This window comes from Carcharhinus amblyrhynchos, chromosome 6 (genome assembly GCF_965287045.1).
Source record: "Carcharhinus amblyrhynchos chromosome 6, sCarAmb.v2.hapA, whole genome shotgun sequence".
NCBI classification, from domain to species: Eukaryota; Metazoa; Chordata; class Chondrichthyes; order Carcharhiniformes; family Carcharhinidae; genus Carcharhinus; species Carcharhinus amblyrhynchos.
Genome location: NC_137329.1, coordinates 39,268,524 through 39,294,915, shown reverse-complemented (window position 1 = coordinate 39,294,915; position 26,392 = coordinate 39,268,524). Strand labels below are relative to the sequence as shown.

At 41.1% G+C, this 26,392-nt stretch overlaps 1 protein-coding gene across 10 annotated transcripts in view; it reads right to left on the bottom strand.

Annotated features, from left to right (window-relative positions):
- LOC145343840 (serine/threonine-protein kinase BRSK2) overlaps positions 1-26,392 on the bottom strand; it is an 894,349-nt gene that overhangs the window by 140,857 nt on the left and 727,100 nt on the right. For all 10 annotated transcript variants that reach the window (XM_080190257.1, XM_080190254.1, XM_080190256.1 and 7 more), the window contains 3 exons: positions 24,710-24,743; positions 15,061-15,129; positions 4,660-4,806 (listed from right to left, as the gene is read on the bottom strand). In XM_080190257.1, coding sequence (XP_080046383.1) covers positions 4,660-4,806; positions 15,061-15,129; positions 24,710-24,743 — 250 coding nt within the window. The remainder of the gene's footprint in view (positions 1-4,659; positions 4,807-15,060; positions 15,130-24,709; positions 24,744-26,392) is intronic.

The following is a 26,392-nucleotide window of genomic DNA, read 5'->3' as shown; positions in this document are numbered from 1 at the left end:
GGGCCTTGTTGATCTTGGGAAGCATCTTGGCATTGCTCCCAGAAAGCGGGTTTTCCAGGAGGGAGTTGGTCATCTTTGGTTACATGTAGCTGCCCTCCAGCATCCAGTTCCATATCTTGGAAAAGGAGATGGGCATCACATTAATAAACAAGAAGGTAAAGCGGGCAGCCATTTCTTGGCAAAATCTTTATTTTAAAGTGAACTTGAGACTTCCTATTAGCAAAGTTCAGCTGCCAAATGAGGATTTATTTATCAATTGCATGGAAAATACGTTCCATATTTGCAGGTAGCTTTAACTTGAAGTCTGATGGTATTTATTTGTGATCCAATCATCCCACAGTCCTATGTTAAACATTGCATGTTGTTTTGTATGTCCAATATGTTTATATGACTTGATCAGACATGGATGTTTAATTTTTTTTTTAGGGGAATTCAATTTTGTAATAAACTGCAGGTGTTAAGTCACAGTGTGATTTAACACCTGCAAAAAGACAAAACTCATCTAGGGATCAAACTCCACAGAAGCTACATAAGTTCATGGCAACTCTCATACGTGTAAAAAAAGTCTGATCTTACAGCAATAAATCACTTCGCTACTAAGTCACTAAGGGCCCAACAGTGACATTACTGATTTGTGGTAGTGATTAAAGAGGCTTTAATTCAAGACACCAATGCTTGTAGTTGATTTTAGACAGGGTTGAGCTTAGGTAATTAATTTATCATTTTATTGGCACAAAACAGCGTAATAGTGGAATGGTACAAATATCCCAGTGAATTATGGCATGGCCATAATAAGTGTCACACTGTACAATTCTCTGAGATTTCTGCAGCATAAACTGGGCTCTACGCCAAGTTTATTACCAGGGAAGACTCCAGAAAATTCTGGCTCTATATTTTCAGGTTTTGTTGAGGGTGGATGCATGTCAGAGAACTAGAAAGCAGCATTTTCAAAAATGGAGATGGAGCTAACTTGGATCCAGGCAGCCCCTGACTTTCTGACATTCGAATTACAACGAAGAACACTTACAACATTTACAAATTGATGCTCTGTTTCGTCTTTACGACGCCACGCCAGTGAACAAATTTAAACACTCATGCGTGAGCATCAATGTCCTGTACCACCCATCTCCCTGACTCAAGACACTCAGTTGCTCTTCCAAAGCAATATCACGTGGTGAATCTTCGTGTTTCAAACTTTTTCTTAAAATTTATATTTTATAATATTAATTTATTGCGATATTGCTTTATCGTAACTGATTGAGTACACAATTTTGGGCTACCTTGGTGAAAATAGGGCATTGGGCCTTGGTTCAGGAAACAATCCCCCATTTATAACACATTTCTTCTGGGAAATTGGTTCTGATTTATGATGTTCTGACTTAAGACATGGTTTTCATGGTTCAATAGTGTTGTAAGTCCAAGGACTGGGCAATTAGTTTAATGTCTGAGGCAAGAAAAATTTTACAGTCTTTAACTAAGTCAGTATTATTAAATATCTTGATGAAGGGAAAATAACTAGTGGTTGTCAACATGGATTTCAGACAGGAAGCTCGTGTTTGATAAATTGGAGAGAGTTCTTTGAGCAAATTACTTCTAAAAGATTTAATTTTCAGATGTCGCTGGATTCCGGGGAAGTGCCGGAAGATTGGAAAGCGGCTAATGTTACGCCATTGTTTAAGAAGGGTGCCAGGCAAAAGGCAGGGAATTATAGGCTGGTTAGTTTAACGTCTGTTGTAGGTAAAATGTTAGAATCCGTCATCAAGGAGGAAATAGCGAGGCATCTTGAGGGGAATTGCTTGATAGAGCAGACGCAGCACGGTTTCGTTAAGGGGAAGTTGTGTCTGACAAATTTATTGGAGTTCTATGAGGATGTGTCTAGGGCGGTGGATAGAGGAGAGCCGGTGGATGTGGTCTTTCTTGATTTCCAGAAGGCGTTTGACAAGGTACCTCACAAGAGGTTATTGCAGAAGGTAAGGGGGCATGGAGTTGGGGGTAGGGTGTTAGCGTGGATAGAGGATTGGTTGTCAAATGGGAGGCAGAGAGTGGGGGTTAATGGGTGCTATTCGGATTGGCGGTTGGTGACTAGTGGAGTGCCCCAGGGGTCGGTGCTGGGGCCTCAGCTATTTACCATTTATATAGATGATCTGGAGGAGGGAACCGAGTGTATGGTGTCGAAATTTGCTGATGACACCAAGATTGGTGGAACGGCAAATTGTGCGGAGGGTGTGGAGAGTCTGCAGAAGGATCTAGATAGGCTGGGCGAATGGGCCAGGAACTGGCAAATGGAATTTAATGTTGGCAAGTGCGAGGTGGTCCACTTTGGTAGGAATAATGGTAGGAAGGACTATTACTTACGTGGCGAAAAACTGCAGCAGGCGACGGTGCAGAGGGACCTCGGGGTCCTTGTGCATGAGTCGCAAAAACCCAGCCTGCAGGTGCAGCAGGTGGTCAGGAAGGCTAATGGGATGCTGGCCTTCATAGCGAGGGGGATTGAATATAAAAGTAGGGAGGTCTTGCTGCAGCTGTACAGGGCACTGGTGAGGCCGCAGCTGGAGTACTGTGTGCAGTTTTGGTCGCCGCACTTACGCAAGGATATTTTGGCCTTGGAGGGAGTGCGGAGGAGGTTTATTAGGCTGATGCCGGAGTTGAGGGAGTTGAGCTATGAGGAGAGGCTGAATAAACTAGGCTTGTACTCGTTAGAGTTTAGAAGAATGAGGGGAGATCTCATTGAGATGTATAAGATGATGAATGGGATGGATAGGATAGAGGTGGAGAGACTCTTCCCGCTCAAAAAAGACAGTAGGACTAGGGGGCACAGCCTCAAGATAAAGGGGGGGCGGTTTAGAACGGAGTTGAGGAGGAACTTCTTCACTCAAAGGGTGGTGAATCTCTGGAATTCTCTGCCCGTTGAGGTGGTGGAGGCTGCCTCGCTAAATATTTTTAAGACGCGGGTTGATGGGTTTTTGATAAGCGAGAGGATTAAGGGTTATGGGGAGAGGGCGGGAATGTGGAACTGAGCCATGACAGATCAGCCATGATCTTATTGAATGGCGGGGCAGGCTCGAAGGGCTGGATGGCCTACTCCTGCTCCTATTTCTTATGTTCTTATGTTCTTATGACAGAAGGATTTTCTTTTACACAGTGGATTCTGAGGTAATGAAGTCACAACTGAGTTACTGATTGATGCAGAGAACATGTCAACATTCAAAGAAAAGGTTGATAAATAGTTGAAGGAAAAAAGGGTTAAAGGGATGCAGAAAGAGTGATAAAGGGATGTGAAAGGAGGGATAAAGGAATGTGGAAAAAGGAAGCCTTTTGTAAAAAATTGCTTTGCCCACTGTCTGGATTCTTTGGTGAATTGACCATTGCCAGATTCACAAAAATAACCACTGGGAAAAGCTGGTGGAAAAACAATCAACTTTCTGTACAGCAAGTCTGAATGATTTCAGCTCATATTCTGTGTCACTAGTAGTTGCATGAGACCGGCACTGCAGGAGCTAGAAACTGCCACTAAACCAGATATAAAAACGGCTTCAGAAAATCAGCTGTTAATCACGCCAAGGTATCTGTTCTGCTAACTGAGTTGTGATTAAGTCACTCATGACCCTGTTGTTCTCTGTAAACATTCACATGAAATTAATGGTAAGATAGACACTTCTTAAAAAAAAAACAGTTTCAGTGAGCAAATACTAGGTCTCCCCGCTTTATTTTCATGCTTGATATAGTTCTCATGGTACTCCAGACAGGATATATTTTAAAAATACATAACCTTTTCCTTAGAGATCTGTCCTTTTTGTACTGGAGGTAGTGACTCATGCTGCTGAGTGGCAACATGGATGCCAACATCCTGTATTAGCTCACTCAAGTGATAGTCTTCTCATGCAGCTAGACATTGAAAATTGACAGGCTAGTTGCTTTGGAGGGCACAGGAATTGAACTTAATACTGTTTGCAATTGACATTTGCATAGTAGCATTTTCTGAAGAGATGAGGAGTAGGAACTCTGGCTAATTACTCTTCCCTTCTCCTATCTTTAAACATGTTGAAAGTGCAGGGGAGTCGGGCTGTTAAAATTATTGCGCAGGCTTTTCACCATCTGCTTCAGATCAGCTAAGGCAGCACATTGCAGAGCCTGGAACCTTGTAGGTCTATCTGACTTAGCTTCTTTCTGGGCAATTAAACTGCCCACAAAGCCACCAGGGAAGCAACTCGGCTGAAAAGCAATCATCTTCTCCAATCCACCACAGCTCATGTCTTCTAACTAAGAATAGACACTTTTGCCACATGATTGATCACACTTCACCTTATTGTGTTAGTTAGAGATTCTTCTTAACGCTTCAGTGCAATATCTATTGATTAGGACAACCGAATTGGCATGTTCAGCTTGTTTTAAATGAAAGTTTTAGTTAGGCAATGTTTGTGTTAAAAATTGTAGTGGAAAAGTATGCAACAAAGTGGGAAAGTGCATCACTGACACTTACAGCATCATGAATTTTTATTGAATTTTGAAACTATTGGAATCACTGCACTGTACCTTTGAGTGCACAGTATTTTTTTTATTGATATCCTCAAAAGAAACGACCATGTATGATTTGCATGGTCAAACAGGAGATTAATGTACATCCAGAGAGCAGTGGAGAAACAGAAAGCCAATACTTACTGTTAAGCGTTTTGAAGCATCCACCTCAATCATTCCCTTTAAGAGATTTTGACAGTCCGGTGGTATAAAGTGTGGCATATGAAACACTCCACGTTTTACCTTTTCCAATAACTGTCTCAGATTATCATCATCAAATGGCAATGCTCCCTACAGAAGCAGGAAAGCTCAGTGTTAACATTCTTGTTTATAAGTCAATGGATAAAAAGTCTCACGTTAGAAGTACACTGATCGCAACTTTCTTTTCTTCGAACTTTTCTGGATTTGTTTTAGGGCAAACAGTCATTAGCTGAGCTAACTGCAAAGATTTGTAAACTACTTTGTCCTTTTTCTTGAATGCTGAAATGCAGAATAATAATAATTGAGGTGAAATTTCACAGAGGCACCAACAATTCCGATTTCCTCAAATATCACCCATTTATATAATGCTTTTATGCTCTGTGGTAGTTGTTGTAAAGCTCCTCTTGTGAGCTCCAGATGGCCCAAAGTGCAATACAACCAAATAATAATCATGAAGCATAGTTACTGTTGTAATGTAGAAAACAAAGGAAGCAATTTGTGCACAACAGATCAATGAGATAAAGACTAGAGAATTTGCTTTTAATGATGTAGGAAAAGGGATAAATAGGACACGGGGCAGAACATGCCTTCTCTTCTCTGATGAGAGGGCAGATATGGCCATCGTTTAACAATTCATGTGAAAGACCAACATCTCTGACCATGTAGCAATCCCTAAGTACTGTACTGAAGTGCCAGCCTAGATCATGCATTCAAGTTTTTGGAGCACATGGGACAGGAAGTCTTAGTAATAGTAGCCGTTATGGATTTATATAGATTTGGATGCATCTTTGAGGGTTTGGATGGTCAACAATGTTTTCACTTAAATAAGCAAAAGTTTTCTATATTCACTGTAATCTTATTTGACACTGCCAGAAGAACTTTCTTAAGTGAGTCTTTGTCCATGGTACAAACCATTCCCTACTTGCATCCACTAGGAATGAGAAAATATAACAATAGGGTATGTAAAATGACCAACTGCTCCAATTTAATCCCTCTCCTTCTTCCTCCAGATGGCAGTGGTAGAGGGACAAAAACAATGATACCGACACAAATGCATCTTTCCCGTAGCATAATACAATCAAAAGTTAATATATGAAGGGAAATAACAGGTAATGCAATGCAAGACAAGCACATTATTTAAAGTCTTAAATTGAATGTTCTCTATGAAGATACAAATAGCCTTGAATTGGTCCTGAATTGGTATTCTGAAAATATTTCTGTCAATTAAAATTGATTTTTCTGGAGCTTTGGAAAGAACATCCGTGAAAAACTGCAGTTCAAGTAGTAATTATTCTTGCTGTGCTGCTTTCATGAGTGTAATGGTCTCTTGCTGTAAGCAGGTCAGATAATCAGAAAAGTGAGGAAAATAAAATACCACATTGGCTATGCAATGAACTCTGGTCTGTTTAATCTTCTGGGACTGAATGTTTGAATGCAAGTGATCATTTCCATTGTTTAGGGTTGATAATGAGACTGATGCAAGAATACTAAATCCAGTAAGTGAAAAAAAATACCTTGGGGCCCATTTTAACCCTACCTGCTGTGCGGAAAGTGGGCAGATGGAGAGTGAGAATAGCCTCTGCTGCTTACTCTGATCTGTTATATTTCAGTGGGGTGATATTTTAAATAGGTGAGGGTGACATCCTGCAGGAAGTGGTGGGGCTTTCGTTAAGTATGAGATTGTATTGGGCCTGACTCTATTTTTAATCCCAGGCCTGTGCAGGAACTCGTTGTGGCTTAACCACCAGGCTAATTTGGTGGAGCACAAGTAGAAGAGGCTTTGAAAGGTAATTTAATCCCATTTTTAATTTACTTGTGCAAAGGCAGGTGTCTCCTCTATGTCCCACAAGGCACATCCAGGCCTCCACTGCCTTGTGCATCCCTCCTACCTTACTGGCCGTGATGCCCTTCTGACCTCAATCCCAATAATTTACCTGAAGGGTAGAGATGGATCCATTCGGACACCATTGCCAGCATCCTATAGCATGAATCCACATGCCCAACTGCACACCTCCCACTGGACTGAGGGGGAGATAATCCTTGGAGCTAAAAGTTTCCTGATCTCATGCTTTAAGGTCAAGATTTTGTGCTGCTGTCTGCCTTGGTTCTGAAATGCACAACTGCTCCAGGTATTGAAATTGGTCCTCGTGTCCCCAGATGAGCTTTACAGCCTTCTTCATAATTGAACTTGGTTGCCAGTTAACAACTGATGTGCTAACATTAATCCCTTACTTATCTGAACATCAACACAATGCAATATAATCTCTCTAATTCGCCTGCTGTAAATGGGGTGTTAAAGTAAAAATATTCTATCCATGAAAAGAAATAATGGGTGAGATATTCTCCAATATCAGCAAAGGCCAATGTCAGACAAGAAAAGCCATGTTGAAGCAATTGGCAGGACTTTGAGGAAAACGGCAAGTAGGGGCTCCAAGTCATATCCTGATGGGCAGCCTCTGATCCGTCCACTCCGCCATCTACTCACCGAATCGATAACCCAGTGCTCATTTTTAAAGGCCATCCCAACAAACAACAAGCATACCAGCAAACAGTCTTCACTCAAGTGCACCCCTGGTATTACCCTGTCAAGACCTTTTTCCCTTGGAGTGTGCACTTATATCCAAACTCCCCGGGGAGTACTACTCGCCAGGTGCATACCTTCCGAGACTAGTCGTGCTTCACGGCTTTCTGACATCACACCACCATGGTTTCACGAAGGATAAGATCCAGCGTATAGGCCCAACAATGAGATGCTAATTTATTACAATGATGTTCCCGACATTGGATGATGGGAAGTGCAGCCTACCAATGACGGTGGGGGGGGCGGGGTAGGGGGGGGATGCTCTCTTCCTGCTTTTATGACAACATGAACTATGACTTTGGTCTTCTCTCGCATTTAGGCCGGATTCCAACTTAGAGGCCTTCAGTCATAATCCCAAGGATGGTAGCTTGGCTCCTCAGCCGAGCACATACACCAAACGTCCATCATCAAACTCACCTGACTTGAAGAGGAGTGGAAAACTCTGGCCTATGTCTCACTAATGAAATAGTACAGGTTAATGTACTTAACAGGATAACTAAAAAGGTTTTCGGATATATTTTCTTGTATTGAAACAGTTTATTTATTGCGTATTACTAGTTTCATGCAGTGTCTTGCTTTTAAATAAATTTGAATTTATTTATTAGTTTTAAGTTGAAAGTAATGATCTGTCAGTATGAAACACTTGGAGAATATGGTGGGCATCATGTGTAGCTCTCAATGTATGTTATTCAATTGCTAGTCCCATGGTACTAATGGTTCTACAGTTAATGTAGATTGATAGGATTTGGGCTTCTCTTGACACATTTGCCCATTGTGTACAGCAAAAAGGCCATTCAAATATGAACCAAATCCTTTATAGGAGCCATTCATACCATGGGCCTACCAATTAGATAAAATGGGTTGACAACTACACATGATGCCTACCATATTCTCCCATATGCTCCAAAAGGTAAGAAGTACTGATAGAACATTACATTCAACCTAAAACTAATAAATAAACTCAAATTTATTTAAAAGTAAGACACTGCATGAAACTACTGATACTAACTATTAATATTAACTAATGCAATAAATAAACTGTTTCGATACAAGAAAATATCTCCAAAAGACTTCTAGTTCTCTTCAGACTCTGGCAGACTCTGTGAAGGATATTATAAGTCAGATTGATATTGTAGAGAATTTCTTTTTGCATCTACTGTTACTGAGGAAGTGTGAAACAGAAGGCTGTTCTTCTGCTATATGTATGTCTTTATTCTGATATTAAGGCAAGCTCTTTTGAAGGCAAGATCAGATTATTCTCAAGGGTCAGGCAACTGATAATAATAACAATACTAACATTTAATCAGCATGACAGTAGTTTCCTGGGCACCTGATGATTCATTTGTTTTCAACACTTTACTCCTCTTGAACAAGACTCCCTTGATGGTTCAGAGATTTGAAAACATAAATTTTGGTCTCTTCCTAGTTCCCGAACTCTCAAATATCAGTGTCTGAAAGGAGGATTGTTCAGCTTCCAAAAATACTTTGACATAATTGATTTCCGAGTCCAGGAATCTTAACATCAAAGTCTACTCAACTTGTAATGATGTGCTAACAGCTAATGTCCGTACTATTATCTAAAAAGTATAAAAGATGTTCAACTACCATTGTATAGTTGAGAAGGTGGCTGCCTTTTCTGTGGAGTGCCAGCGCTTCTCCCAAAGCTTTGTCCAAATAAAACAGTTTGTTGAACCTCCAAGTCTGACTCTGAAGTGGTGAATTTCCCACGCCAATACAGCTTGAGCTTGGCAACACTAACAGTTCCTAATTGAGTTAATCTTTTCTAACAATCTGCCCAAGTCTGGCGGTATCCTTGGCCTTTCGGGTAGTTGGTGTCATATTAAAAATAATAATGCCCAGGCTAGCAGGCGCTGGTTGGGTCAGGGTGCCAAAGAGTGTCTTCACCTTTCACCTTGGGCAGCAAGGTTTCGGGCCCCGTAGATTTGAAGCACCTTCCCCTTATGGACCTAGGATCTCCAGCCCATCTTACCCCTCCACCAGCCCCTTCCTCTCCACCTCCCTAACTAACCCCCAACATTTTGATCATCCCCCTCCTGACCTCCCCCCCCTTGCCCCAAGGGCATCTCCTGTCCTCCTGCCCCAGGACTTCTGGTACTTACCTGAACTGCAGACCTGGACTTCGGTTTAGGCACGGTGTTGCAATACCTTTTCTGACCACTGCAGTGCTGTACCTGGTGGGGAGGAGGGCAGAGAACTGTTGGACAATCTGGTAGACCAATAGCTCTCCAAGATGGGACTTGCATCCAAGTGTAAACAGGAGTCCTGCCTGTTGCCAACTAATGCTCAATTGAGCATAAAATCGCGGTGGAGAGACTGTTCTTTTCAGCAAACCGCTTAATAGATGGGCAGGCAGAAGGTTGCCTTTTAGGCCGTGCCCTGTGTGCATCAGGAATAGCTTCCTCTCCAAAGATGATACTCTCTCCCCTTTTGCCACCTCACCTAGCCTCCCAAACCCACCCTCCCACCTCCCTAGCTTGCACTATACACACACTAACTAGAGCTGAACATAATAAGTCAAAGTAGGTTTTGTAAAGGTAAATGCAGCAAAATACAGGAAGCTTTTTTTAGACTAAAAAAAACTGTATATTACCTACTGTCACCCAATTTAATGGCTGGATTTGCTGGGCCCTCCTGTTAGTGGGATTTTCAGTTTTGCTGAAATCAATGGGGATTTAAGTAGATCACTGCGGGAAAATCCACTGCAATATTGCCGGAAAGACACGGCTAATGTACTGCAATTTAAAAAAAACTTAAGAATGAAATTAATTGATTCTTGTATGTTTTGAACAGCGATTTAACTCAAAATTTCTCAAAATAAATGCAACTCCATAGGATTATTTTGTACATTAAGAAATAATAACAAAGCTCCCTTCATTTTAAAGTAACACTTCAGTGTTTAAGCCTAAGCATCAAATATATGTTTCAGCATGCAACAGAATTGATCCCCAGGCCATGATTAATGTTGGCTCTAAATAAAAGCTTTCTGATCAAAGGACAAGCCTGTGTAATTAATGTCAAAAGCACAGAAGCAGAGATCAGGACCCGCATTAAATAATAATGAAAGAAAAATGGCTGTTTTAAAATGTCAAATCATATGTTCTTGTGTATAATAAGTTTAATATAATTAGATTCATCGTGGTTCCAAATGAGAATGGAGGCATCAACACAATTTTTCTATAGCTCAATCTTAGCAATGGCAATTATAGGAAAATAAAATGATTGTCACATATTTTGCTTTCTTCGCAAGGTTACATAGCCAGACTCAAAACAAATCTTTCATATCTTTTTCCAGGTTATTCAGGTCTTCCAAGTTCATAAAATGAGTTTTCTGTTTAAAATATCTAAAAACATGCCTGCAGCTGATATTGAAAATTTTCAGGATCATGGGTAAGCTTGAATCCCAATGTCTTATTTGACATAATTATCGAGTCTGAAAGGAGATACAAGGAAAGAAGGTGGAAGCTGGACATGAAGCTGAGATATAACAGCATTTTACAAAGGGTGGAGAATATTAGAACCAGGTCTGCTCGTGTTGAGAATATCCAAAGGGAGCTGGACAGCTAACTGGATGAGAGAAGGGATGGCGGAGCCTTTGTGATATTAGAGTATGGTGTTTTTGTGGCTTTTTAATAGGCTACATTAGACAGTAATTTTCTTTTAAATGTAGCAAGAACGAAAGAGATTTCAAAATTCTTAGTAAGTTCTCAGGACTGCGATTACTCCAAAGAAATCTAAATTTCATAATGACCTTGAGGTATTTGATATTTAACCATGATTAATGGGAAATGATTTATGACAAATGTATAAGTGGTACCATGACTGGAGAATATCACATAATGTCGCAGAGCAGATTATTCTAACAAATACATTACAGAAAATTCAAAAGACAAAACAAGTATGTGAAATGTTAGGAACTTTTAAAGAGATTTTACTGCTTATCTCTGTGCTATTCCTTGGTGACATCACCTGAAAACACAGCGTTAGTCTTCACATGTAGGCTTATGACATGCAGCTCTACCTCATCAGCACTTCTTTCAACCTCTCTATTGTTACTAAATTATCAGACATTTCTTGCAATTGAATATTGAGAAGCCAGAAGCCATTGTTTTTGACTGCTGTTGAGAAAATTCTATTCTGATATCTGTGCTTGCCAGGATATCAGGGTGGGCAGCACAATGGCACAGTGGTTAGCACTGTTGCCTCACAACTCCAGGGGCCTGGGTTCAATTCCTCCTTGGGTCACTATCTGTGTGGAGTCTGCACATTCTCCCTGTGTCTGCATGGGTGTTCTCCGATTTCCTCCCACAGTCCAAAAGACATGCAGGTTAGATTGATTGGCCACATTAAATTAACCCGAGTATCAGGGAAAGTAGTAGGGTAAATATGTGGGGTTACAGTGCACGGGCGGAGTGCAGACTCAATGGGCCGAATGGCCTCCTTCTGCATTGTAGGGATTCTATGGTTCTATGTTCATTTTTCTCTCTGGAAGCTGTTTGAGACTGAACTAGACTGTAACCTCAGCTCATCTGAAGCCAAAACCCTCATTCTATTGTTACTTGTAGACTTGACTATTTAAATGGGCTCCTTGCTGATCTCCCACATTCTACTCTCCATAACTTGAGGTCATCCAAAACACTGCTGCTCATGACTTAACCAACGTCAAATCAAACATGGCTTGGGTGGGATTATGGTCGGTACAAGCTCAATGGGTTGAATGGCCTCCTTCTGTACTGTAGGGATTCTATGATTCTAAGTTTCGTTCACCTCTCCCCCTTGTGCTCATTGGGAGCGAATGTAGATCAATCAGGAAACATCTTGATTTTAAAATTTTCATTTATTTTCAAATTTCTCCAAAGCCTCAGGCTTCCCTAGCTCTACAATCTCCTTCAGTTTCATAACAGTCCGAGAGCTCTGCGCTCACCTCATTCCGGCTTCTTAAGCATCCCTGGATTTAATCAGTCTATCATTGGTGACTGTCACTAGTCAGCTAGAACCAAAGCTCTGGAATTCTCTTCCTATGCCTCACTGTCTCTCTACCTTGAAACTGTCCTTGAAGATGTTCCTTAAAATCCACCTCTCTGACCAAATGTTTAGTCATTTGATCCAGTGTCTCCCTGTGCAGCTTGGTATTATTGTGTGTTTTAGTTTGCTCCTGTGAAGCACCTTGGGTTTTTTTTTCACTAAAGATTCTATACAAATATTGTTTTTGTTGCACTTATGGACTGTGAATGCTACAAACGCTCAAGGAATTTTCCCCAGATTATTTTAAACTTGCTTCTTCCATATTTTCATATGATAACTTACAAGTGCAACATTAAAACAACTTGGGTGCATGTACAAGGGAAAAAGAGCCTTTTGACATAATTTTAAGCACAGCATTCAATCCAGCATGCTTTGAGAAACTAGGAAAGTACTGATCCATAGAATTGCTACAGTGCAGAATGAGGCCATTCGACCCATGGAGCCTGCACCAAATCGCTGAAAGAGCATCTTAACCAGGCCCACCTGCCCTATCCCCTTAACTCTGCACATTTACCACACTGATGGAGGTGAAATTAAACCTGCTGAACTTACCCAGGTGACAGACTAAAACAAATAATATTAAGGGAAACAGAGGTAGCATAGTAATTGCAAGTGAGATACACAGGTGCTTTAGTTTAGGAAGACTAGATCTTGAATCAAGAAGCACAGCAGTCTTGGAACTGCTGGAAAATTAACTATAAGGGGCTTCACATAATGAAACTTTAACTGGAGAAGATAAACCGTGATGCAGAGGCCAACCCACAGGCCAGCTAGTTAAGCAACAAAGGCACAGGGACTTACCAGGCTGAGGAAAACTATCCAAACTAGCCAGCAGAGTGACCATGCCAATGTTGTGGAACAGAGCGCCCCCACAGGCTTAATCAATGTCCTGCAATGTCAGCCCAACGCTTTCAGTGCAACAGGATTGGACATTACAGCAAACAAGACAAAACTCTGAAAGGCACAGAAGGTCCAGAGATTATAAACAAAGAACAAAGAACAACACAGCACGGGAAACAGGCCCTTCGGCCCAACGAGCCCGCGCCGCCGTCCCATTGTCTCAGTGACCTATTCATGATTTTAGTCTACGCCTAATGTGCGAGGATCAGGGAGGTCCAATATAGGGACAATTTGTTACCCAATCAATCAGCCTAAATTGATTGGGTATGATTATTGGATTGATTATCCATAAGGATGAGACTGCAACCCTGGAAGAGACATGCTTCTTGAGTGAGGTCAAAGTTCTTGGTTCTTCATTTGGAAATGCAGGCATTTGAGTCAATGGCCATTTACAAATTTTAAATTAAACACAGGAATCAGCATTACAGTGGTGTTGGACAAAGAACCATGGTTTTAAAAACTTTGACTTCAAGCAACAGACATACCAATTTCTGGGCCCAGAGGTAACCACAACACCTCCAGTGGGAGAAAAGAAAGTAACCAGCAGTCCGATGAGCCTCAAACTCCAGCTCCAATGACAATTCAACACTGCAACCACTGAGCATACCTGCATCTTCCCTGTGCCAAAGCCACAAAAGATGTTGGAACCTGGTAGCTGCCATCCATTGCAGAGGCGTGTGTACCACTAAACTTCATTCTAATCACAGGAACGCTCATCCTCCATCACAGAGCACATTGTCACAATGCGCATGATGATGGAAGATGCAAAAGAAATGGCAAGATGATAAATAAAATCTTTACGCACCTCGCAAGAAAAATGTTAGTCTCGCAACCACCAACCAGCGCAACAGCAGAACCAACCTAGTGCAGTTCAACACAAAGGATGAAAACATACCCAGATGCCAGAACAACCTCCAAACTGCAGAGTGAGCCAGCAGTGACAAGACCTGCCACTCTTCTGACTGTAGCGAGAATGAGATATAAGGAACCCCGCCATTCAAGGACTTGAAGAGGGAAGATAGGGGAGACATAATGTAGGATTGACAATGTAAATGTATGATAGTAATGACAATACAAGACAGAAGGTAAACTTTAATCACTTAAAATATATTGGATAAAGACCTGAGGGAGGTGTAGTATAAGGCTCTGGCACATATATAAGGTTAATATGGAGCTGAGTACCACCCACACGCTGAGCACATGATCTAGACCCAGGAGTCAGTTCAGTGTTAGCAAGCGCGGTGACAGCTCTGAATCGGCACCCTGGGCTGTATATTCATAAATGCTTCTAGGTATCAATAAAGAATTGCAGTTAATCTGTGTATGATTATGAAGACTTCTTCAGATTTACCGAACTGTAATTAACACCCTACAACAATCATGGGTACAAATAAACTAACACCATTAAGCACAACACCTTTTGCAATTTACCATTTAGGTAATCCACCTGAAATGCTTAACATATTGCTGAAGATTACTGGAAGCCAAATAGATCCATCAACATGAGTAGACATGCAGATTGTTTGATATGGAGACAAGTGATTTTTTTTTGGAGACAAGTGATAATGCTGTCAAAATGAAACCTCCTGGGTACTGAACTCACTGCAGCACAGCAGCACAGCAGCACATCTTCACAACAGAATCACTTTAACAAATGTATTGCATAAAATTATCATTAATTTTAAAAGAAGTGGAAGCAAATAGATCAAAATTACATTAAGTGAAAAGTGCAAAATACTAATCCTCTTATAATAGGTCTCTGTACATCAAAAGCTCATTCAATATTTACAAGACTGAAGGAAAATACTCAAATGACTTACCACCAACAGTGCAAAAAGGATGACACCACAGCTCCAAACATCTGCTTTCCGCCCATCATACTTTTCTCCCTAAAATGAAAACATTTTTCAATTAGAAAACTTCTGTTCAGAACTATGATTTTTGATTACCATAAAGCACCACAGCAGCACCATTTTTGAATCTTTTTATTTTCTGCACTATCATCCCTTATGCACATTGATCTGTCTCACTCTGGGAAATACTGAACATCCTACCTTCTGTGGCGAAGTCACCCAAAGAAAGATTGGTAGTTGCCCTTTGGTGGAGTAAATTACTGCACCTGGAAACCTATTTAGGCACTTTATGCAAGACTCATACAAGTGCAGCTGGTAAGATGAGTTTTCCTGGCAGGAAATCTCTGTGAATCCCAAATACTTTAATTTAGCTTGTGGCATTCTGACAACACCTGCTCAATTTGAGCCAGCCATTGGCTTCAGGCAATAGAAACCAGCTTAAATTTATGATTTGCTACGTATTAAGTTAAAGCATTTAGGCCATGATGGAGATGCCTAGCGACCCAGTCGCTCAGCAACAAATACATTTTATATTTATTCATTTACCTATGAATAGTCAGCAACAAAATAATCTGCCCCATGCCCAGACACAGGAAAACTTCAGAACGGTATGTAGAAAATTACTGTGAGGTAAACAGTTGTATTTATTTCAACCACTGCCAGTAGATAGGATTTGACAATGGTGTCCCCAGATCTGGGCTTGGTCTTCAATTTTTTTGCCATATAGATCAATGGATGAAAGAATAAAGAGTTGAGTAGCCAGATGTTCAGATGATAATGCATTTGTAGTGATTGCAAATTGTGTAGATGGGAGCTGAAAACTTTAAAAAGGCACAAGCAGTCTAAAGAACTAAGCAAAGCTCTGTCGATCAGGGTTCAACGTGGAGAAGTGTGCCATCATCTACTTTAGATCTGAGAAAGGCAATTAGAAAACTTTGTGAATAGACTCAGATTATGCATTAACAAAAACAGGATGTCAGAAGGGTCCTGTGCAGTTATTTTTCATCTTTACCATCTGGGGTTGACAATGAATAACATCCTCAACTAGATTAGAAACTGTGGGGGAGTTATGAGCGTCATGAATACAAATCACTAAGATCCAGTGGAGTACCAGGTTCAATGTTGAGCACCGAACTTCAGGAAAAATATACTGAAGGTGTACAATGCAGATTCACCAGCATGATACTAAAGTTTAAAGGATTGTATTATGATGAAAAGTTAAACTAATTTCCTTTGTATTCCCTTGAGTTTAGAGGGTTGTGTGATGATTTAATTGAAGTGTTTAAAGTGATAGAAATTCAATTGAGTGCAAAGGGACACTATTTTCTCTGATGTGAGTGGCTGCGGGTAATGGGGGGGATGTATCCAGAAAAAGGCGTCATCTTCAAATTGGAGCTGGACGTCTATGGAGTAAAATTATAGAATAGAATCATAGAATCCTATAGTGCAGAAAAGGCCATTCGGCCCATCAAGTCTGCACTGACCATGATCCCACCCAGGCCCTATCCTCATAACCCCCTTTATTTACCCTAGCTAGTCCCCCTGATACTAAGGGGCAATTTAGCATGGCCAATCCGCCTAACCCACACATCTTTAGACTATGGGAGGAAACTGGGACACCCAGAGGAAACCTATTCAGAATGTGCAAACTCAAAATCAGGAAGTACTTTTTCCATATAAAGCGTACCAGAAATCTAGCACTTTCCCCCCAGAAGATTATGGGGACGTTCTAAAGATATTAAGGGATTATGGAGAAAAATAGAGCTCAGGCACAGATCAAGCATGATCTAATAAAATGGTGGTGCGGTTGCATGATCTAAACCTGCTTTTGTGTTACACCTGTTGGCAGCAGCTGATTCCTATGTACCCTCCACAGCCATGCTGATATATTAAACAGGAATATTCACATGGATAGTGATGCCAATTATTCACTATATGACTCAAATAGTGAAAAATTTAAATTACATAGAAAATTATATATCTCACTTCAATTGAACCTAAAATGGATTTGGTGGGGTCTAGTGATTGTGGTAATGTTCCAGCAACTCAGTGACTGTCAGTTCACAGTCCCAGAATGGTAAGTACGGAAGTGAATTCAGTAAATTTGATAATCTATTGGCCGGTCCCAGCTATTGAATTGTCATTAAAGACCAAACTAATTCACTGATGCCATTCAGGGAAGGGTGCCCTCCATCCTTAGTTTATCCCAGGCAAAGCTAAGTAAAATAAAATCTCTGCGAAGTTCATAACTAGGGAACACCTTACCACCCTCAGCTTTCCACTCCTTCAAAGATGTACATGCTTCTGAAACCTGAGCTAGCCATCACCTCTTCACTGTTTTGTGACTTACATTATTCTCTTAACTATTCTTTTCATTTCACTTGGGTTTCTCAAGCTAATAGTTTCTGACTGGAAGCTTCAATCATTGCTTTGAATCAAACCCCATCGCCGATGTGGTGTGAATTATTTAGACTTAATTGTTATACTCTTTGTTTTTCATTAAATTCAAAGACGGGGAAAAAATACATCCTGATAATTTAGAATCCTCAGCATACTGATACATTCAGCTCTTTATATTCAGGGATTTCACACAACACAAATCTCCACTGAGTACGATCACTAGTTGTGTGTAAGATGCTGATTATCAATGATTTACTATTGAACCTACTATCTAATGAATTAAAGTATCCTAGCAATGCATTCATGAAGTAGTTCTTTGAGAAGCTATGGTCCGCAAGGTTTTTGCACAACTCGTAAAGATATGTTCCTTTGATACCAAATACTTCTTTAGTTTACGTACTCCATTAAAATTTTATAGCTGATCAGCGTTATTCATTATTAGTGCTAAATTACTGTCTGTGGTTTTGTATAATGATTAATTAGTGCAAGATTTGTTCATTTCTATCTTCCCTTAAATGATTGTTGCTTAGTGCTTGCGATGTGCGTTAAGGCTCATTGTAAAATTTTCAAGTTAATACAATCCTCATTACAAACAACTTTTCCCCTAGTTAATTCTAAATTCAATCTCTAATATAAGTTCGCAGTTTAATCGTCAGCAACATAGTGGGATGATGAACTGTACTGAACAGTAGAATTGTAAATGGGGCATTTACTGAATGGTAGATTGAGTAGTGTTGTGCTTATTTTGTTGGACAAATAATCAAGAATCTTGAGGGTTGGGAAGGGTGGGGGGGTGGGGGGGGTGGTGCTTGGGTGAGGGAGGAGTCAGGTCACCCTCATGCCTGCATATGTGGGGAGGGGAGGGGTGTGACCTTTTTTTTAATGGTGGTGGGAGGAGGATGCCCCTCTTTACTGAGGGGTCGGTGGTGCTCCCCTGGTCAGCGGTGGATGGGGGAGGAGGGGAAGTCATCATTTCCGTTGTGGTGAGGAGGGGGCCCTTTCTATCAATGTGGAGTTCAGGGCGCCTCTGTCTGCAAACTAACTTTTCTGCAGATCTGTAGTTTTAACTTTCCAGAGAATAAAGATCACTGCCTGTTATGTAAAAGCATTATTGTGCATTTATATTGTGAAAAATGGAAGTTTTCTCATCTAAGATTTAAGCTGGCATTGATTTCTTTAAAGCTGTCACAGTAAGTAACAGGTTACAAACTGACTCACACACAAATCATTTTCCAGCTTAGGCCAATACTTTATTGCAATAATTAATCAATTGATGCTTAACGGTATTTTGAGCAAGAAGCCAACCCATTTAATTGAAATACGAACAAGCTATGCAATATAGTCATCCATATATCGGATTTATTTTTAAAAAAATGACAACTATCTGTTTGAGTTCTGCTTAGTTTCAGTTACTGAAAGGATTTATCATCCTTTTTGGGGCTTTCAGTAAGGCAAGATGTGACCAATAGTTTCCAAAATAAATCTATCTGGAACTTCTGCTAAGTGTCAAGCTAAAGTTGAGACTTGTGCACTGAGTCAGAAAAAGCAAGAGAAGAAAATAAAGAATTACATATAAACATTAATTAGAATATATAGCTCATCATTTTCCATTGCACTGGAAATAAAAACAGAGAATTCTGGAAGTACTTAGCAGGTTAGGCAGCATCTGTGGAAAAAGGAACAGTTATAATGGGTGAAACGTCCCATCTTATTTTCGAAGTGCTGGACCAGGTGAGAAAACCAGTGTGCAACTCACCAGCTGCACCAGTTAGGTTTTTTCTCCATGTTTTCCAGCACTTAGGAAAAAGAAGCATTGGAGGTGTGTCTCAAGCTATTATGCCTGTAAGGCGGAGTCTAATAGAGCCAGCAATTTCTGCACTCCAGAGACTGGGATAGGGTGCCCTCTCCTTAAAAAAAACCACCAGGGATCCCACCTCTCAGGGAATCCATCTGCACACGGGAGCTGCCCCATTCGGTGACACACCTGTGCCCACAAGGGGAACCATTCTCCCCCGTGTGGACTTCCCTAATTGAAGCCCCTTTCTCCCCAGCACAGCCCTGGCACTCTAAGTCATATGGACTCAAAACGTTAACTCTCTTTCTCTCTCTAAAGAGAAAGGTATCATAAGTTGCTGGGAGCCTTAAGATAGAAATTGTGTAAGTAATCTTCCAAACCTCCTTAGATATTTGGGTGGTGCCAGTAGACCTGAGGGCTGGAGAATGGCAAATAGCTACAATAATGTAATAAAAGCAGTACAGTAGCACAATGGTTAGCACTGCTGCTTCACAACTCCAGCGACCTGGGTTTGATTCCTGGCTTGGGTCACTGTCTGTGTAGAGTTTGCACATTCTCCTCGTGTCTGTGTGAGTTTCCTCTGGGTGCTCCAGTTTCCTCCCACAGTCCAAAGATGTGCGGGTTAGGTTGATTGGCCATGTTAAAATTGCCCCTTAGTGTTCTGAGATGTGTAGGTTAGAGAGATTAGCGGGTAAATATGTAGGGATACGGGGCTAGGGAATGGGTGGAATTGTGGTCAGTGCAGGCTCAATGAGCCAAATGGCCTCTTTCTGCACTGTAGGGTTTCTATGGTTTCTATGAAATACTGCAGATGCTAACAATCTGAAATAAAAACAGAAGATGCTGGAAAATCCTAGAAGCTCTAGGGAGAGAAAGAGAGTTAATGTTTCGAGTCCACATGACCTAGAGTGCCGTCACTTTGCCCCTCTTGTTCTCTTTTTACTTCTCTTCACATTTTTATGTCAGTCCTAGATAGTACCTAAACAATCTCCTCTTTAAAGATCACCCATTGCTCCATTATTTCTGCCTGAGAGTTGTTGATTCTATTTACCTTGTCCAAGTCTCTTTTTAATTTGTTGAAATTGGCCTTCCTGGAGTTAAGTATTTTTATTCGAGATTGCTCCTTATCCAGAACTGATTTAAACTTTGTCATCTTATCATCAATACTTCCTAGATGTTCCCCTAATATGATTCACTTCACTTGATCACTTCACTCCCCAGGACCAGATCCAGTAAAGCCTCCTTTCTTCTGATGGAAGATCAGAGGTTTGAAAAGTCGAATCTGTTTCTCTCCCCACAGTTGCTGCCAAGCATGCTGCATCTTTGTTTTCAATTTCAGATTTCCAGAATGTGCACTACATTGTTTTTGCACGGCCCCTTTCTTGTTTGGAACGAACCATACTCATCATGAGAATTTCCTGAGTGCACCTCAGAAAATCCACCCCTTCTCTGCCCTTATCACCATCTCTGTCACATTCAATGTGGGTAATTAGAAGTCTCCCATTATCACTATTTAATCATTCCCATGCCTCAGTAACATCCTTGAAAATCTGTTGCTCTATCTCCTCCTCATTATCTGGTGGCCTACAAAATACAGCGATTTGCATAACAGATCTTTTAACATTACTTAACTACAACCAAATAGACTCTGTCTTTGACCCTGGAGGCATTCTCTCTTGCTAGCTCTGTAATGTTTCTCTTAATCAAGTATGAGCAACAGCCAGATTGGAAATAGAATTTACAATAAGGCATGTAAAATCCGCCCAGTATCTAGACTTGGAAATTCCTCCTTGGGCACAACCTGGAAGTTCAATCTAAAGATGATCCTAATGCTACATCTATTTTATCCCTGCTAAGTTACACTCAAATATCCTCTGCATCTGCATGTCTGAATTTAAAATAGGTATATGTCAGCATAAATAATCTGGGCCCTAGGGAACGCCAAACTCACACCAGTATATTACTTCACTGAGCCTTAAAATTTAAGTTTCAAGTCATTTAACAATCAATCATTCATGCACATCAGGCACAGTATGTTTAAGAGCCTGCTTTTCAATTTTTAATGTGCATTAGACCAATGTCTTCAAACTCATTAAGAGAAATGGAGAATACAGAGCAGGTTTCGTGATGATAATTAAAACAAAAACCTGAAAGGCTGTAATTGAAAAAAATGTCTGTTTTCAACTGCATCTGAAAATCTGCTCTCAGTGTTCAGAGCTCGCTCGCTACCCCGATTCCCTGAACAAATACAATTAGAGGATATTCATATTTAAGAACTGAGGGCATGGCTGGTTTTGTGGATGAAAATTACTTTGAACAGAGGGTTTGATGGACAGACATGAAAAATTGAAGAGACTCGGGCATATTGTGGACTTAAATGCTGAAAATATTGCCCTCAATACATCCATAGAATTTGTTTATGCCACAGATAATGGGCATATCTAGCCAGAAATACAGAGGGAACTCCAGGCCATGAACTTTATCCTAAAACTAGCCAAAAAAAACAATGTAGTAATTAGGATGATGGTGAGGAGCCAATATTTAATAAAATTTGGCAGGAGTAACTGAATTTTCCGTTGCTTAAAGCATTACGTATGTACAAGGTATACTGTCCACATGCTACTGTTGCATACAATGAACTATGGCAGCCATAAACAACAACGATCAGGGACTGGATTTTGCAGGAGAGATGTATTTGCTTTCTCGCCTACCTTCCATTGCCCACTATGTTATGGTAGTGGTTGAAAGGTTGTGCACCTTAGATGGGCATAAATTGGACATTTAAGGGCTTTAACCAACCGAAGAGCTTGGAAATGTTCAAAGAATGGAGTGAGTGGGGGTGAGTTTGGTGGGGGTGAGTTTGAGGGGGGGGGGGGTGACACTGAGGGGGGAGACTTTAGATCATGTGACTGGGGGATGGGAGGGTCAGATTGATTGGCCATGCTAAATTGACCCTACTGTCAGGGGGATTAGCAGGGTAAATGTGTAGGGTTACAGGAATAGGGCCTGGGTGGGATTCTGGTCGGTACAGACTCAATAGGCTGAGTGGTCTCTTTCTGTACTGTAAGGAATCTAATCTATGGAATCTTTGGGATAGAGTTTAGCTCCTAGGACTTGGGTGCAAAGTATAGTCCCGGAGACTAAAATTAGAACTGATGTGGATCTGGTGGCTGCTCTCAAGCATATACTGTACAGTAAAAAAAGTTTTTTGGGCAAAAAGAAAAAAAATGAATAAATTCAGATATTATTTAAATAATTTTCTTGTATACTTCAATGCAGGTCGCTGAGTGCACTGGGTAGCTTTGAGTATGCTTGATGCCTTTGAACATCTTTTGCCAGTTGATTGCTTTTGATGTCAAAGTTGGCAAAACAAGCTGCTCTAAAATCAAACTCACTCCAAATGAGAATATTTGATTTTGAATGATCGTTGATAGTTTTCAAGTGCATTGAATGCAAAAATAATGTCCAACTTTTTGGGGAGCTTAACAGCTAAGTGTTTCCAGCCATTAAAATCACTGATGTATGCAATATTTTGCTTTATACCGTAACAGTATAATAGTGTTTGGCTACCATTCTGCATCATTGTCATTGCCTCACCATCACCATCATCATGGTGGCATCGTGGTATTGTCACTGGACGAGTAATCCAGAGACCAGCAGCAATGCACTGGGGCCCTGAGTTTGAATCCCACCACGGCAAATGGTGAAGTTGAATCAAATAAAATCTGGAATTCAAAAGATGAATGATGACCATGAACCCATTGTTGATTGTTGTAAAAACTCATCTGATTCATTAATATCCTTTAGGAAAAGAACTCCTCCGCCCTCATCTGCCTCCACATCCATTGCAATGTTGTTGACCCTTAACCTCCATCTGGAATAACCCATTCAGTTCAAGAGTAATTAGGGATGGGCAATAAATGTTGGCCCAGCTAGCGACACCCACAACATATCAATGGATTAAAAAAATTGCCTTTCTGAAGCACTTTTCTTTATGTGCTTCTCATGATGCATTATCATGTGGAGTTGCCAGCATTGGACTGGGCAGACACAGTACATAGTCTCACAACACAAACAGGGCATATATGGACACAAACTTGTAATTGAGTTTGTGTCTATATATGCCCTGTGAAACAAATCCTGCACTCACCTATGAAGGAGCAGCGCTCCGAAAGTCTGTGTTACCAAATAACCCTGTTGGACTTTAGCCCGGTGTTGTGAGACTACTTATGATGCATTATGACTTGCACTGCTCTACGATCTGGTTGTCTTGCAGCATGGATTTCAGAGCAGTGGTAGCCACAATAAAACCAGTGCAAGTACATATTTCTGGAAAAAATGTTAGTTTTCTGGCTTTGGACCTGCTCAGCTACAGAAATCGGACTGTGAGCAGGGAAATCCAGCTCAGTGAGAATAAAAGAAAATGGATGGAATTTTCCGGCCATTCATGCTGATGGGATTTTCCAGTCCCGCTGCAGTGAATAGAAATTTGGCTAAGCACCAAATTCTCTATTCTTGCTTGTGGTGGTGGTTGGGGGAGGTGGGTGGTGGGGAGTTGAAAAGTCGTAAAATTCTGGCCAATGCATCACAAGTAGGGCTGCTTGCTCCAGTGAGTAGTGTTATGGCATCAAAAACTACCTCTTTAGAGGGTACTCCATTCTAGAAAACACTAGCTCCATCTCATTACTGTCATCACTGGAATTGCAGCTGCCTCCAATGGCAATAACTGACATGGTTTTTTTCCAGTTAGTTTGTGTTCCTTTGCCTCACCTGACAGTATTGAACAGATTCCATTTCAAAGGCTTTCTTTGAAGTTCCATCAAACAAAGAGTTCTCAATAAGTGTGCATCTCCATCCTTACCCAGTAACAGGAATGATATATTATTCATTTCTTTGCTGAAGGACCAGGACAACAATGGGGGAGGTCATCGCTGCAGTACCACAAGAGAAATAAGTGCACTTTCTAGTGAAAAGACCATGGATGACTTTCATGTGAGTCAGAGAAGGCAGGAGGAAAAGCTACAGGACCAGCAGTAGAAGGTTGTGAAAAAGCAACAGTAGCAGTCTTGGGAGGAATAGTGAGAAACATGAATGATGAAACAGGAACAAATAAACTGAGTCTTACTATTGGCCAAAAATATTTCCAGCACCAAAACAAACACATGAGGCAGAATTTAGTGCTGTACTGATGTAAACCAGTAAGAAGTCTCACAAAATGAATTGTGTGCAACACCTGAAAGAAACCTTGTTTGTTATCTCTATTTTGAATCTTAAAAAAAAGTATTTTTATGCTTCATTACACAAGATATGGTAACATACTGTTTTTTGCAGTTTTTGGTTGAACAAGCTATTGCTATCCGCGTTATGGTTTACATTCAAATTAAGGAACAGCTATTAAGTCCTTGCTTGGTTTATACTTACCCTGATGACTTCAGGACAGGCGTAATGAGGTGAGCTGAAAAAGAAGAAAACAGTTAGTTCATCACACCGCAGAACTACAGACTGTTTTACATTGTCACGGGCAAGTGATATACACTGTACTGCAAACATGTATTCAAAGATAGTCTGAAGATTAATGCTCTTGGAATTGGATGAGAGAACAGGGGGAAAAAATGTTGTTCAGCAGATCCCAGGAGCATTAATACTGAATTTGCATACCAAGCATGAGGCAGAGTTTAGTGCTGTACTGATGTAGACCAGTAAGAAGTCTCACAACACCAGATTAAAGTCCAACACGTTTATTTGGTAGCAAAACCCACTAGCTTTTGGAGCGCTGCCCCTTCATCAGGTCAGTGGGAGTTCTATTTACAGACAGGGCATATAAAGACACAAACTCAATTTACAGAATAATGGTTGGAATGTGAGTCTTTACAGATAATCAAGTCTTGAAGGTATAGACAATGTGAGTGGAGAGAGCATTAAGCACAGGTAAAAGAGATGTATACTGTCTCCAGACAGGACAGTTAGTGAGATTTTGCAAGCCCAGGCAAGGCGTGGGGATTACAGATAGTGTGACATGAACCCAAGATCCCGGTTGAGGCCGTCCTCATGTGTGCGGAACTTGGCTATCAGCCTCTGCTCAGCAACTCTGCGTTGTCATGTGTCGTGAAGGCCACCTAGGAGAATGCTCACCCGAAGATCAGAGGCCGAATGCCCACGACCACTGAAGTGTTTCCCAACAAGAAGAGAACACTGTTGCCTGGTGACTGTCGAGTGGTGTTCATTCATCCATTGTTGTAGCATCTATGGATAAGCCCTCCGTATACACAGGATCTGCTCAGATGAGGAGGATCGCAACAGACACCTCCAGATGCTGAAAGATGCCCTCATAAAACAGGATATGGCGCTCGACTCATCGATCAACAGTTCCGACGTGCCACAATGAAAAACCGCACCAACCTCCTCAGAAGACAAACACCAGACATGGTGGACAGAGTACCCTTCGACATTCAGTACTTCCCTGGAGCGGAGAAGCTACAACATCTTCTCTGGATCCTTCAACATGTCATTGATGAAGACAAACATCTCGCCAAGGCCATCCCCACAATCACACTTCTTGCCTTCAAACAACCGCACAACTTCAAACAGACCATTGTCTGCAGCAAACTACCCAGCCTTCAGGTGAACAGTGACCACGACACCACACAACCCTGCCACAGCAACCTCTGCAAGACGCATCGGATCATCGACACAGATGCCATCATCTCACGTGAGAACACCATCCACCAGGTACACAGCACATACTCTTGCAACTCAGCCAATGTTGTCTACCAGATACGCTGCAGGAAAGGATGTCCCGAGGCATGGTACATTGGGGAGACCATGCAGATGCTACGACAACGGATGAGTGAACACCGCTCGACAATCACCAGGCAAGACTGTTCTCTTCCTTTGGGGAACACTTCAGCGGTCATGGGCATTCGTAAGCATTCTCCAAGGTGGCCTTCAGAGTCACTAAGCAGAGATGGATAGCCAAGTTCCGCACACATGAGAACATCTTGGGTTCATGTCACACTATCTGTAATCCCCATGACTTGCCTGGGCTTGCAAAATCTCACTAACTGTCCTGCCTGGAGACAATACACATCCCTTTAACCTGTGCTT